Raw genomic sequence first — 15,080 nt, 5'->3', positions numbered from 1 at the left:
ATTACATCTATAATAGTTTTGAAGATCCAAGAAGGTGACCAGAGTTCCGATTGAGATGAAAGAATTCATTCTTGAAAATACACAGGAGATAAAAGATTTTCGAGTTATGGAGCTAGTGTTGGAGCATGTAATCAAGGAGTTCCTTGATGATTACAGATCAGGGTTATAGTCCACTAAAGTTTAGTTTGGTCTTGATCGTGCTCTAAGTGAAATCTTTCATAGTGGATTTTACTAAGAAGTTTACAAGTTTTTTTTATCATTGTGACGAGTTCTTCAAGGGTTTTCCTTCGTCATCAAAATCTTGGAGTTACTTACTTTCAGCAATATTTAAACTGCTTAATTCATAATTAGGTTTAGATTTGCCTGGTTTAAGTCATCTAGTGATATTTAGTTATGACTTGTTGCAATTAATTATAACCACATGAAATAAACCAAACAAATCTAAACCTAGTTATGAATTAAATAATTTAAATAGCGTGGAAAGTAAATAATAGCAAAATTTTGATCATGGAGGAAAACCCCTGAAGTACTTTTAATGAGGATAAAAAATCCCTAGACAAACTTGTCAATAAAATCTACTATAAAAAATTTGACTTACAGTAGGTCCAAACATAATTAAATCTCATGATATATAATCGCCAAGGGACTCCTTGACTGTGCGCTCTAGCACCAGCTCTATAACTCGAGAATCTCTTATCTTTTGTGGATCTTTTAAAAATGAACTTGTTCTTCACAAACTGGAATTCTGATCACCTTCTTGGATCTTCAAAACTCTGACGAATATAACAGAAGTGGTTGATTTGGTGCTTTGAAAATTTGGAATCTTATGGTCCGTTTGATTGCAAAGATGGAATTGAATTAAATTGAAAACGAATTTCAGAGAATTGAATTGTCTAGAAATTATTTTCCTAAAAATTGTAAATTATTGTGTTTGATTGGTATAATTTTTCAAGTGGAAAATGTTGAAATAAAAGTGTTTTTTGGTGTTCATTTGACTTTGTTTTATATGAAAATTATCAATTAAAGGGATAGATTTTACTGGTATTGAGGATGAAATTTGCTTCCATTGCCAACTCAAAAAAAAATTCTAGAAAAGCATCTATCTTTTGGTGTTCGTTTGGCTTTGTTTTACATGAAAATTGCCAATTAAAAGAAAAATATTTTTTTACAATTATTCTTAGAATTTGTTTCCATTGTAAAAAACGAAAAACAAAAATTGCTACAATAATCCGAGAAAATGAATTCTCATCATTTTCTTCAAAAAAGAAAGAAAATGTCTATGTGGCATCAAAAGGTGGATAATGAATTCCAAGGAAATTTTTGGCAATCAAACACCAAAAAAAAAAAATAAAGAAAAATGAAAAGATGGAATTGCAATTCCATTTTCCATAGAATTTCCTACCTATCAAACACACCATTAATATTTTCAATCTATGGTCGAATTAAGAAAAGATTTGATTTGTTTGATTGATCTTAATCTATGTTCTCCTTTGTGAAAATTTGTTCAATCAATGTTTGAGATGAAGAAGGTATTAGGTATTTATAGTTTGGGGTTGTATAGGATTGGAAAAATTGTTTAAAATCACGAACTAGGATTTTCTAGATAACATACATTGCTCGAAGGAGACTTTTGGAGCAGGTTTATTCATCTCTTATATTTCGTTTGCTTAGTATTTCTTAAACTGTCAGTATCGGTACTTTGGCTTCCGCTAATGTCCGTTTGATTCTGGTTTGATTTTGCATCTCGATATTGTGTATTTTTTTCATATTGGTAGTTATTTGTTTATTTCTTAATAGTTGAAAGTCGGGATAGTTCTCATCAGTCTATTAGTGTGCAATTAAATGGAAATAATTAATCTTATTGGAGTTATGCAATGAGAAATTTTTTGAAAGGCAAAAAGATGTGAGATTATGCTTCGGGCACTTTGTTAAAACAAAAAATGACAAGGTTGTCAATTATGAGGAGTTAACAGATAATTGAAAATCTAATAATTCAGAGATTATTACTCTGATTAATAATTCTGTTGTGTGGTCCATAGACAAAAAATTGGCCACGTATGATACCGCTAAGTTTGGGAGCATCTGTCTAGACTGTACATGTAGCCTAATTTTGCAAAACAATGTCAGTCAGAGTTATATCTGTGCTCTTCAACAAAAAAGTATGAGTATTGAGGAATTTTACTCTTCTTTAATAGATTTAGCGGATAAAATAAATTGGCACTCATAAAATATGCAAATTTATATGCATTTCCTTCCTATATCACCCAAAGGGAAGAACAACGATTGATACAGTTTTTGATGGCCCTACATGATGATTTTGAAGGACTACATGGGACAATCTTTTCCTCTTTCTTCTGTTGATTCTGTGGTTAGTGAATTGCATGCTAATGAGATACACCTTCAATTTCAAGCAGATAAAGGTACTGCTTCATTATCTACTATCCCATTTGCATTCGCTGCACCTTAAAGACCACATGCTAATAATCAATGTAGGTCACATTCGAATTTGCTCATAATGAATATCATTTCTCTAAGCAGAAGGGTCGTTGGAGTAGAAAATATCCTCAATTGTTAAATAAAGCAACAAAATAGCAACCCTAAGAGTGACCCCAACAACAACAGCAATGGAAGGTTCTTCCACAATGGAAGTTTGGAAACTAATAACATCGACATAATACTACAGTGGCAGCACCTTCAGTAGATCCACTCAGGTTTGAGCAGTTTCAGAAGCTTCTGGCAACACAATCAAGTGCAATTCCACCACATAATGTTTGCACCTCATACAAGTTTGTTATATTCTAGTTCTTCAGGTATATCATCTTCTTTATGTGTCTTAGTTTCTGGGGCTTCCCATCATATGCCGCCTAATTTATCATCTTTTGTTTCATTTATAAAGTCTTTTGTTTCAGTTCTGATTACTAATGGTACTCATATGCCTATAGTAGGTGTTGGGATATTAATACACATTGTTTATCTCTCAATGATGTATACCATATTCGTAGTCTCGTTTTAAATCTTGTTTCTATCAGTAAATTATGTAAATTTGAATATTTAGTCTCTTTTTCTCCATCTACTTGTTTTGTACAAGACCCACAATCTCAGAAATTGATTGAGACTGGCTATGGGCAATTGGGGCTCTATGTTTTGGATAGGCTTAAAGTACCAGAAATTCTGGAACATGCTTGACATCTGTGAGTATTCTAATAACACCATCAAACATTCTACTTTTGACTATATCAACCCCGACAATTCTACAAGTTGCGTTGTTTCTTATTATCATTGCACCTTTCAAAACTCTCTCATATGTTGTAAATCAGTTCTTGTTGGGACACATATGAAATTTACAAGTCGAGTCAAGAACTCATTCCTCACAAGGTTTGGAATCCATGTCGAAATGACAAGAAGCTCTCAATCACTTTGCCCATCTTCCACAATATCAGCCTAGAGTTAACAGGTTACTTTCCTCTTCAGTAGCACTAGTAGCCTTATTCCTATTTTTCAAAGAATAGCAATCAATCCTGATATGTCTCTTCTTCTTACAGTAATGACATGCCTTTTCGCATATCTGGATTTCATTCTGTCCCCTCATACTCGTACTAGAATTTCTATCTTGATTTCTCCCACAAATAGCCAGGCCTTTCATCTGACTCCCAAATCCTCCAACAAGATCCCTCTCTTCTCTTTAGATAACAAGGCATCATGGACTTCTTTCAAAGTAAGAGTATTCCGACTATAGAGAATAATATCTCTAAATATCACATATAATGGGGGCAGAGAGCACAACAACATCAACGCCAAGTCCTTCTCTTCACACTTAACCTCCAATGTTTCCAAATCAGCAACGATTTCTTTGAAATTGTTAAAAGCTCATCCAATGATACACCTTCGGACATTCGATGAGAATACAAGCACTATTTCAAGTAAAGCTTGCTAGTCAAGCTCTTTGTCATACAAAGTTGCTCCAACAACCACAATGGCACTGTTCGCTTTAAGAACATCCTAAATAATTTGATTTGATAGATGTAGTTAAATTTGGGTTTGACCTTTTCGATCCTTATACTGTTTTGCTTCCGGCGTCCAAGTTGAAGGCATCTTATTAAAGCCAAGCAAGGCTTCCTCCAAATCCATTTGTGAGAGAATTGCTTGTATCTTTACTTGCTATAAAATAAGTTCTGATACCACTATTGAGAATTTACTTAATCGTGCATAGAGGAAAATAAAATAATTTTAATTTTTACCAATGATCTGCTTTGTATTTAGATAAAAATTATAATTATACATTTTTGTAAAGTCTGCAAAACTCCTTTTCTGATACTGTAACATGAACAATCATGATCTACAATCTACAGCTGTCTAATTGTCTAACCTATAGTAGAAATCCACATAGGGAACAATATTGAGAGAATTAGGGTTTTCTTTTCTTATGATTAATTTCACTACTGAATATTAGAGATTAACCATTAAGATTCAGATAGATGACCATGTGGAACCTCTCAAGCAAATCTCCAATGTTTTTTTTTCTTTTTTTTTTTTTTTTTGGATGTAAAAATATTTTAAGGTTTTCATTTAAGTTTTATTATCTACATTTTTGTAAAGTCTGCAAAACTCCTTTTCTGATACTGTAACATGAACAATCATGATCTACAATCTACAGCTGTCTAATTGTCTAACCTATAGTAGAAATCCACATAGGGAACAATATTGAGAGAATTAGGGTTTTCTTTTCTTATGATTAATTTCACTACTGAATATTAGAGATTAACCATTAAGATTCAGATAGATGACCATGTGGAACCTCTCAAGCAAATCTCCAATGTTTTTTTTTCTTTTTTTTTTTTTTTTTGGATGTAAAAATATATTAAGGTGTTCATTTAAGTATTATTATCATACTTTAGCTTGTGAGATCAGTTATTTACTTCTCAAGTAAGAAATATCATACATGATTATTTATCTATAATAACGATATTTGCAATAGCTTACAACCACGAATAATTTAAGATTTAGTCATATGTATTTTGTATCTCACAATCACAACTCTTTGCGATTAACAAATTTGCACAACGCACTCTATTATTTAATTCAATTGAGTATTGTTAAATAATAAATATGCCATAAAATTACATCAATTATATATTAAAAGTATTTATGTCCAAAGTTGATTGGACCTAGGGCATAACACTTACTGGTAGTATTATTCCATTTTTTATTTATTTTTATTTTTTTAAGAAAACTTATTTTTTTCCTTTAAGCTTAAGGTATTTGTAAAATCTTATCCCTTAATAACCTTTCTAGTTCAATGATATGATTAAAAATATTATGTGCATTTTTTTTTTCCTTGTAACAAACTACAAGAATATTTGTATTTTGATTCAAGACTATTTTCAGAGCACGAGGATATGATTAATTAAATTTGGGTATTATATTGACAGTTTACATAAAATTGAATAATTATACTCAAAGTCTTCGGCCACAGTTTTCATGAAATTCACTTTTTTTTTTAAAAAATTAACTTTTGAACCAGAAGTTTCATTAAGTTTTATCAAAGTATTATAAAAATTTAATTTTTAGCAAAATCAAATAAGGGCTAATTGTATCATATTTTGTCGTGTTCAATGTATTATATGGGTACATATAATGCCAACTGACACTTCGATTTTTCTTTTGAAAGTGACAAACTTAAGTCCCAAAACGAAAAACATCAAATAAAAACCCAAATAAAATCACTAGAAATTCATTTCTGTTGCAAACTGTCATGATTAATCAAGTGCACCCACAAACAAAAACAACAACAAAGACCACTGCCTTTCAGGCTACTGTAGAAGGTTAATATTTATTGACCATGCATGCATATAAACTTACTCATTTTTTGGGAAATAGGCATAAGATAAATAAATTCTAATCATACCCTCTAATTCCGAGGTAGAAATATCAAACGACAAATAGAGTAAAAATACATAACATTCTGAAGAGGCAGATGAAATGGCAGTAGTATTTAAAACACTGGATCATCATTTCTTGGTGTCTAACGCTAAAACGGTACTAAGATTCATCGGAGTCATGTATTTGTCGTCACCAGTAAAGAGCCGTTGCGCAATAATTCTGTTGGCTTTCTCAGATGGATGGAATGCATCCCAGAAGCCATACAAATCTCTGTTTGGGCACAAGTTGGATAAAGGAGTGCACAGTCCAATTCCATTGTATGGCCCTTGTCCACAGCAAGCTATTTTTGATGTAACAAATCCTGTCCAACCATATAAATTTCAGGGTTTTGTGAGCATGTTTGTGTAGTGTTTATAAACTGTTTAAACCATAAATATATAGAAATATATGGTGGATAAATAAATAGTTCTTTTTAGTCCTTCAAAATTTATGAATAAAAAGTTACTTAAGTATCTATAAACAGTTTATATACATGAGACAAACACAGACATAGATTAGCTTTGGTGACTACAGTCGTTTATTTGTTTTGATTTTTGTTTCGAAATTTATGTTGCATGTTAAACACTTTGTTTTCTTTGTCCAAGTAAAAGATGTTACTTAGCCCTTGTTTGGTGGAGATTCAAATTAAATTTTTAGTATATTTTGATAAAAGTTGTGGGGTCAATGCAATGTGTTAAAATTCATTATCGACGTTGATTTATATTAAAATCTAAATTTTTATTTCTATCAAACATGAGCCTAATTTGACGGAGTAATCAAGTCATCTATTTTAAACTTTGGCCAAGAAAAACTATGTAGCTTATCTGTTTAAAACCCAACTGCTCTAAAAGTTAGTTTTTTCACCTCTTTGTTATGCACGAGAGAGGTCAAAATCATATGTAATATAATTTCCATAGAATTAATATGGTTAAAGAAAAGAATTTTGCTGAGTTACAGGGTAGGGGTTCCAATCCTCACACTAGGTGGGTCCCATAAAAAACTACCAAAAACCCCACCCTCCCTCTGGTGCTGTGAGTATTCGGAACCTATGAACCCATACCCTGTACGTAAAGCAGGCTTCTAAAGAAAATAAGAGAAGGCTACAAAGTTGTTGAAGCTTTAACTCTATGTTCCCTTATGAGATGGACTCCACCCCGCACCCCCAAAGAAAAATTAAAAATAGTTGGAAGTACAAGTTGTAGTGAAATCAGATTATATACCGTAGGCCTGAGGATTAAAAATAAAGTCGAAGGACATTTGCATTGTGTTAGCAGCAATGAAGACATCAGATCCAATTTCACTGTTCAGACCATTAACCATTTGAATCAGTTGTGGATTGTACAATGCACCAGCCCTTTGTAACTCCACGTCACATTCACCAGTTCTGCTCCTTCGTGCCAATTCTCCTGGCACACACCCCATTGGTCCTGTTCCTGTCACAAGAACCCTTCTAGCTCCCAATTCATAGAGCCTCTGCCATAATGTAAATGATTTAATTAATATTCACGTCCCATGTACTGTAACCATATGACAAACGTATTTTTTTTTTTTTAATCGTAATTCAGGGAAAAGTTATATAAATTTTGTGACACATTACCATTACGGTTGTGTTACATATACATAATAGATTTACATATATATGATGTGGTGAGATATGATTGGATCAAGATATTTTCATACAAGTAGCACTATTCTTACCCTTAAAACCTTGCGATACTCAGAGAGGATGTAGCGGACATAATCAGGGAGAGAAAATTGTCGTGATCTAGCTGAAAATGGCACCAAGTAGTAGTTGTTGACGAAGTCATTGCCACCAAGGGTAATGAGCACAAGGGCTTCATTAACTAGCCTTCGAGTTCCTGCAGAGCCAATTAGCCTACTAACACGAGTCTGGTACTGTTGAAAGTACTCCAATTGTTGTGCAATTCTAATGATATTCAGCTGCCAAAAAATATATATATAATGCGGAATAAGGATATTCCAAAATGTTAAACAAGAAAATCAGCATTAAGACAGGCAGTGAACATGTAATTAAGGAACTAAATTATATGAAATCTACGTACAAACTGAATTCCAGTGTCGTTGAGGATTCCCACTCCAGCAGATGCAAAGTTGGCGCCAACAAGAAGATTATTTCCACTCAGCGATGGATCCAGGTATGCCCTTGTTGGTTCCGTTCCCATTTGCTCGCCTGAAGAATGAACACTTGATACATATTAATGTTTTGATAATCACTGTAAATCTGATAAACGCAGATAATTTCAACCATTTCATCTAAAGGCTTATTAAATTTGGTCTCATTTCGGCCCTTCGAGTGCTGATCGGATTATTTATTTTTATAAAATATCAACTATTATCATAAATAAAGACACTTAGAAATAGAACCATGTGTCATACTGGGTTTTGAACATGCAAAATAAAAGAAACTTGTATGAATGTGAAGATAATGTAAAGGATTGTAAAGTATGAAATTCTACTGATGAGATCTGGAATGTTGAGGCCATTAGAGAAGCGGCCAGTTGGACGATGAGTTGGATAGTCGATGCCGTAAGGGGGTGAGTCTGCACGAGCACTGGTTGCTAGGTAGTTGTTGTTGCCATTGTCAACCAGTGAATCGCCAAACACAAAAAATGCACGTGCATCGGCTCGAGGTGCCATGGCAGACAGTGCTAGAACAAGGTTAAAAACCATCCATAATGCAGAAAAAGAGAATGAGCAGCCCATTTTATGTATAATTATGCTGCTTCTAATATGAAACATATTTCTTGGATTTTCCCACTTTGTTCTGCTCTGAGATTAACAATGTAAGAAAATGGCTTTATATAAGCTGGAGGAGAGTCTTCAACATCAATCAATAGAATGCTCTACCAAACGCTGGAGAGAGAGAGAGAGGAGAGAGTGATGGATAGAATTACAAGTTAATTGGGATTTTAGAATAGAGTTAACATCAATTAAATTAAATACGATTAGTTTTAATATTTTTGTACACTTTTGTTTAGTATTCATTTGATTTTAGTTTTTTTAGTTTCTTTGCTCTATAAACAAAGAGTGTATTCATTGTAATTCATAACCCTTGCTTATATGAATAAACTGATTTTCTACTTACCCTCATTTCTTATCTTCGTTGCACTCCTTTGTTTTTGTTGTTTGTTTTGTTCCTTAATAAATTATATGCTCATGCATAAGAGAGAGCCTGTGAGAGAGAGAGAGAGAGAGGAGAGGGACACATGGAAACATAGTAGTACAGCTAAACTGTACAAACAGCTTTACAGATGATAACATGGCAGCATTGTAAGAACTGGATTATTTGTGTTTTTTTATTAAAGATGGTGTGAGACCTTATCACGTGTAATTTTTGTAAGTCACGTGATAAACCAAGTGGTACATGTAGTATTGTTCTAGGAAGAATTCTTGAAATGGGAGTGAAGGGCTGTTTACCTTAGAAGATTCAAGAAATTTGAATAAAGAAAATGGAGGGCTTCATAGATTTTTTGGAGGTTTTAATCCAGTACTTTTTTATCCACCTTTTTTCTCTGTTTCACTGTCTACATTGATTGATTCTAAAATTCTATTACATTTTTTGGATCAAAACAATTCTAGTGGTGATATATAATGCTATCACGATAATTTGAGTTTGCTATTTCGTTTTAAAAAACTACAATCGAAACTTTATGAAAATATTCTGCATAAAGTATTGAATTGATAACTTCAATTAGTCATACGGAACATTCTATTCATATTCATAAAAACAATTCAAACCTTGACAACTACTATGAATTTGATAAGCCAATGAGTGCGTGAATAATGGTGGTAGAACACATAGTGATATAATTCAATTAAGAGATGTGTATAAATTTGTCTTTCTACACGTCCTTTTTTATAATTGGTGATGACTAGACTAGATTATTGAATTACTAGCTAGCTTTATCGAGCTCGTTAGCAAAGCACACGTCATTTTTTGTTTGTTAGCTAGCTTTCATTAGAAAATTCAAAAAGTTCTCAACAAAAACATTCCAAATTGATTATGTATTGGCATTAATGCAACATTACACATAAATATCTTTTTTTATTTCAGCACCCTTCTATCTTTATCAGTAAACCACGCCACAATTTGCATAATCCTTTATATTTTGTTTTTCAAACAGTCTACATCTTTGTCCACTTTAGTTGATTGACTACAATCCATTCTTAGGACTGATTTTTGTAGCACAATTAACGAGCACATAATTGTGTTACAGAATAGAATTTTCCATATATATGTCTTGATTATTGAAACATGTAGCGTAGAAGTTTAACACACACACACACATATATATATATATATATATATATATATTACGTTGAATTATTCGTTCTAAGGATCAAAATATTATACAATGAATTAATTTATTAATTTAAAATTTATCTTCGAAGTTAGTATGCCTATATTTAAAACGTCTCATGAATTTGAAGTTCTTCTACAAAACCAAATTACTTGCATTTCAAAGAAAAATAGAAAACAATGAGACGACTTGGAGTTACATATCAAAGATCAAATAGGACCCCCAAGAGTAAAGAAGCCATGTGGTGTAAATAAATTAGGTGGGCCATTTTTGAGCTACTCTTGTCAGCCTGTAATAGCATAACATTGAAAAGCTTTAATTTTTAATCTTATAGAATTTCAAGTTTTCAATTCATTTGGCCGTTAAAGTTGGGGTGAGTTTGGGTGGTGCTGTTTTTCTCATCAAAAAAGGTTTGTCATATGGACAAATTAACATTCATTGTTGAGAATTTCATTTCATTGAATAAAAAACTTATAGTACATCTAATAATTCAGGCGCTTCAATTTTGGATTGTTGACTAAGTATATATGGACTTGTTCGGTAGTGATTTTGAGAATTGATTTTTTGACCGCTAGAGAGAAAAGTAGGTCCTAACTACAAGAGAAGTCAAAAATGACAGTTGAAATAGTGAAATAATGGTTAAAAAATTAATTTTTTGTGATAAAAAATCAATACCAAACATGCACTATATATATAAAGGAATTGTCATATGGATGAATTAACATTCATTGTTGAGAATTTAAGGGACTTTTGCAAAAAGGGTAATTGGCACAAAACGTCATTACCTTTCAAATCTATTGTGGAAAACGTCCCTACCTTTCATTTTTTGGCATTTTTGCCCTCATTTCAACCTTTCTTTGCGCTGGACATCCTTCCGTCCATATTCCATCAGTTTTTCCGTTAATTAAAGGGTAACTGGCACAAAACGTCCATACCTTTCAAGTCTATTGTGGAAAACGTCCTTACCTTTCATTTTTTTGCATTTTTACCCTCATTTCAACCTTTGCGCTGGACGTCCTTCCGTCCATATTTCGTCAGTTTTTCTGTTAATTAAATACAAAAATACCTTTTTCTTTCCATAAACGAGGGTAAAATTGTCCTCACCCACTTCACCCCTTTTTCCCGCCATCAACTTAGTCCATAAGTAACAGTAGCAGCAACATGAATCTGAAAATACTTTAAATGATTAAGTTAAATAAAGAAAAAATATCGTGAACACATTATATTTCACAATTCCACAACTACTGTTGCTGTCATCTTGTGTCATTGGAAAATTTTAGAAAGACTTATTAAATGGGTAGTCAATTTATAATAAGCCAAAATGGTGAATGGCTCTTTTTGGCTCAATGGAGAAGATGAATGGCTCATTTTAAATTGACTCATTATAAATTGACTACCCATTTAATATGTCTTTCTAAATTTTTCCAGTGACACAAGATGACAGCAACAGTAGTTGTGGAATTGTGAAATATAATGTGTTCACGATATTTTTTCTTTATTTAACTTAATCAGTTAAAGTATTTTCAGATTCATGTTGCTGCTACTGTTACTTATGGACTAAGTTGATGGCGGGAAAAAGGGGTGAAGTGGGTGAGGACAATTTTACCCTTGTTTATGAAAAGAAAAAGGTATTTTTATATTTAATTAACGAAAAAACTGACGGAATATGGACAGAAGGACGTCCAGCGCAAAGAAAGGTTGAAATGAGGGCAAAAATGTCAAAAAATGAAAGGTAGGGACGTTTTCCACAATAGACTTGAAAGGTAGGGACGTTTTGTGCCAATTACCCGAATGTTTAACGGAAAAACTGACAGAATATGGACGGAAGGACGTCCAGCGCAAAGAAAGGTTGAAATGAGGGCAAAAATGCCAAAAAATGAAAGGTAGGGACGTTTTCCACAATAGACTTGAAAGGTAGGGACGTTTTGTGCCAATTACCCTTTGCAAAAATGTCCAATTTTACATATGTCAATTGAAAAATGTCCACTTTTGATAATCTTTGCGAAAATTGCCAAATTTGATACCAAATTCTCTATTGTATCGTTAATGAAAGAATAAATAATTTCATATTACACATGTCAAATCACAATTAATGCTAGACACAAAAATATCGAGAACAAATTTAAAGTGTAGAAAGATGTCATATTCGGAATAAAATATCATTCTAGATATTTAATATGTCGAGAAAAATATTTAAAATGTCGAGAACATTTAATATTGTGATTTGATATTAGTACTTTTAAAATATAAACGGATTCAAATATCGAGAACGACATTTGAAATGTCGAGAATATCATTTTTAATTTAGCTTCTCCTGGAAGTTATTTAGAAGTACTCTCGTCCAAGTAATTGTAAAAATAGACATTGAAAAAAATTAGATATTTTTGCAAATGATTAAGCATTTTTTTGTAATTTCCTCTTTCCTTTTTATTGAACAAAAACTTATAGTACATCTAATAATTCAGGCGCTTCAATTTGGATAGTTGACTGAGTAGTACCACAACCTTCAAATGACATCACAACCGTTCATGTTACACTCATTTGAGTACGAACTTACTGCAATTCCAGTGACCAAAGTACATCATTTCACTGTTGCAGCATCAACTATTCCTACTATTTATTGCTGAAAACGTTTTCTCAATTAATGGTCGAGCTTCGACAAATCTGTCAGAGGCACCCAATTGGAATTAACATTTGTTTTTTTGGGGAAAACCAAAGTTACAAGCCCCTAGACTTGTAACCCAAGAATCGCCCTTATTTTTAGTAAATTGAAGATTGGCTAGTTACAATTTTTATTAGTCAAGGGCTTGTCACCCAAGAATTGCCCTTATTTTTAGTAAATCGAAGATTGGCTAGATACAATTTTTATTAGAATAGCCTAGTTATTCTATCCTTCGATTAGAATAGCTAGGCTGTCCCATGCAATTAGAATAGCCTTTCTATCATTATGCTCGATTTATCACTATATTTATAAGAATATTTGATTCAACAAAACTACATTCAAATCATTGAACTTGAAAGTGATTAATGTACGTAACCAACGGTAGAGGCAACCATAATTTTGAAATCAAGATCCTAGTTGTTGAACCACTTCGTTTATATGTTAAAGAAAGAGACGTTAATTTTTTTAAATTTAATCTTCAACATATCTTCTTACCCGTTGAATAAATTTGTTTTCCATCAAATGCTTGATGGGTACGCAACTTCGTAAATGGGTGATAAAGAATAATCCGGATACTTATATTATTTTGAACAATCTCATCTAAAGGCATAAAGAGTTAGAAACGAGACACATTAATTTATTTAACCAAAATACCTACTAGGGAACTGAAGATCAAAATATACTAGTTTTACTCTTCATATCATGCATTCTGTGATATAATTGATGTAGATACAGATTTTTATATAAAATAACCAAAAGTCATCTAAAAATGAACTATTATATGATTTTAAAGAAACCCCTAGAATCCCAAATTATTAACAATAAAATACTCTATTTCAATAGGGCAAAAAATAAAAAAATAAAATAAAAATAAAAAAGGAAGATAAAACTGAACAAATATCGATGGGCTTGAACCTAAACTGTGCTATATCTTCATCAATTATGAATAAAAAGATAGAATGATATCATTGTCGAATTATCACGTAATCATATTTGAGTTACTCATTACTTGAATTACTCATTATTTATTACTCAGGATCTGATTGCTTCAGAAGATAACAAATAAATAGGAAAATCAAACCCATACCGAGACAAATCGAGAGCATATTTAATTGGTTACTAAATAAAGTGAATGCATACAGTGGTTGTTTGTTGATCATTTATTCAGGAAAATAAATAGACTGGAAAGTGGATAGAGTATACTGATAGATGATGGATATTTCACGTGGTAAAAGATTGGTTTGCTGAAAATTCTTCGTATGATTTAGAGATTGATCGTTACTTGTTCTTTATCTACTTTTTTTCACTTTATCTTATGTTGTTTATCTCCACATTTAAAGCATAAACTATTATATCAGCTTCCCCATACCTTTGTGGATGCTAAAAATATCTCGTGGCTCTGTCTCTCGTATTTGAATACTAAGGTACAGCTGGTGATGTTGGCAAAGCGGCATTATCCATAACTTTTAAACTCGGTTGAAATGTATTCTTCAATGCAGACCCCAAACTAAAATCACTACAACAAAAATAACTTTTTGCAACACATGGAAGTTAACATTTATTAGTTGAGTGTTGCTAAAGGTATCTACCGCAATGTTCTAATATGTGAATGTTGCCATCAGTTAGCTTAATTGAGATTTGACAACATTTTTAAGTGAATGTTGCCAATGTTACGTTTTTGCAACATTTATATAATGTTCCGAAAAAGTTTTATTTTTCGCAACGTTTACTAAACGTTGCAATAAGCTTTATCTTTCGCAAAGTTCATAGAATGTTGCAAAAGGATTTCTATGTTGCAACATTTAAAAAACGCTGTGGAAGATTAAACTTTTTGCAACGCTTAATAAACGTTGCCAAAGAGTTTCTCTTGCAACATTTCGTAATTACGAAAGGGTTGTCTCTTTTGCAACATTTTTAAACTTTGCGAAAAGCTTTCTAGAGCCCAAATTCAATTATTATACACAAATGGCCCGAAAAGCTTTCTAATGCCCAAAAATATTGAACGTCCTAGACAAGTCCACTGTTCTTAATTCTTTTAGACAAACGACCCAAATAACTCAAACAAATAACTCAATCCCTAATTATCTAGTTTAGGAACGGATATAGTACTTCATCCCTAATCCCATCCGCGACTCTGGAGAAATCTTCCAAATCTACCCATCTCTTCGAGTCATCGG

The 15,080-nt window shown here is 32.4% G+C and overlaps 1 protein-coding gene across 1 annotated transcript; it reads right to left on the bottom strand.

The window, feature by feature from the left end:
• Window positions 1-5,734: 5,734 nt before the first annotated feature.
• LOC111390354 (GDSL esterase/lipase At5g33370-like) lies at window positions 5,735-8,735 on the bottom strand. The gene is made up of 5 exons (XM_023015379.1): window positions 8,397-8,735; window positions 7,983-8,110; window positions 7,618-7,860; window positions 7,140-7,392; window positions 5,735-6,241 (listed from the first exon to the last, which is right to left on the bottom strand). The coding sequence occupies exons 1-5, from the start codon at window positions 8,677-8,679 to the stop codon at window positions 6,009-6,011; spliced, it is 1,140 nt and encodes a 379-aa protein (XP_022871147.1). The 5' UTR covers window positions 8,680-8,735; the 3' UTR covers window positions 5,735-6,008.
• Window positions 8,736-15,080: the final 6,345 nt, after the last annotated feature.

This window comes from Olea europaea, unplaced genomic scaffold, assembly GCF_002742605.1.
Source record: "Olea europaea var. sylvestris unplaced genomic scaffold, O_europaea_v1 scaffold673, whole genome shotgun sequence".
Classification (NCBI taxonomy): domain Eukaryota; kingdom Viridiplantae; phylum Streptophyta; class Magnoliopsida; order Lamiales; family Oleaceae; genus Olea; species Olea europaea.
Note: the sequence above shows the minus strand (reverse complement) of the source record. Positions and strands in the feature narration are given on the sequence as shown.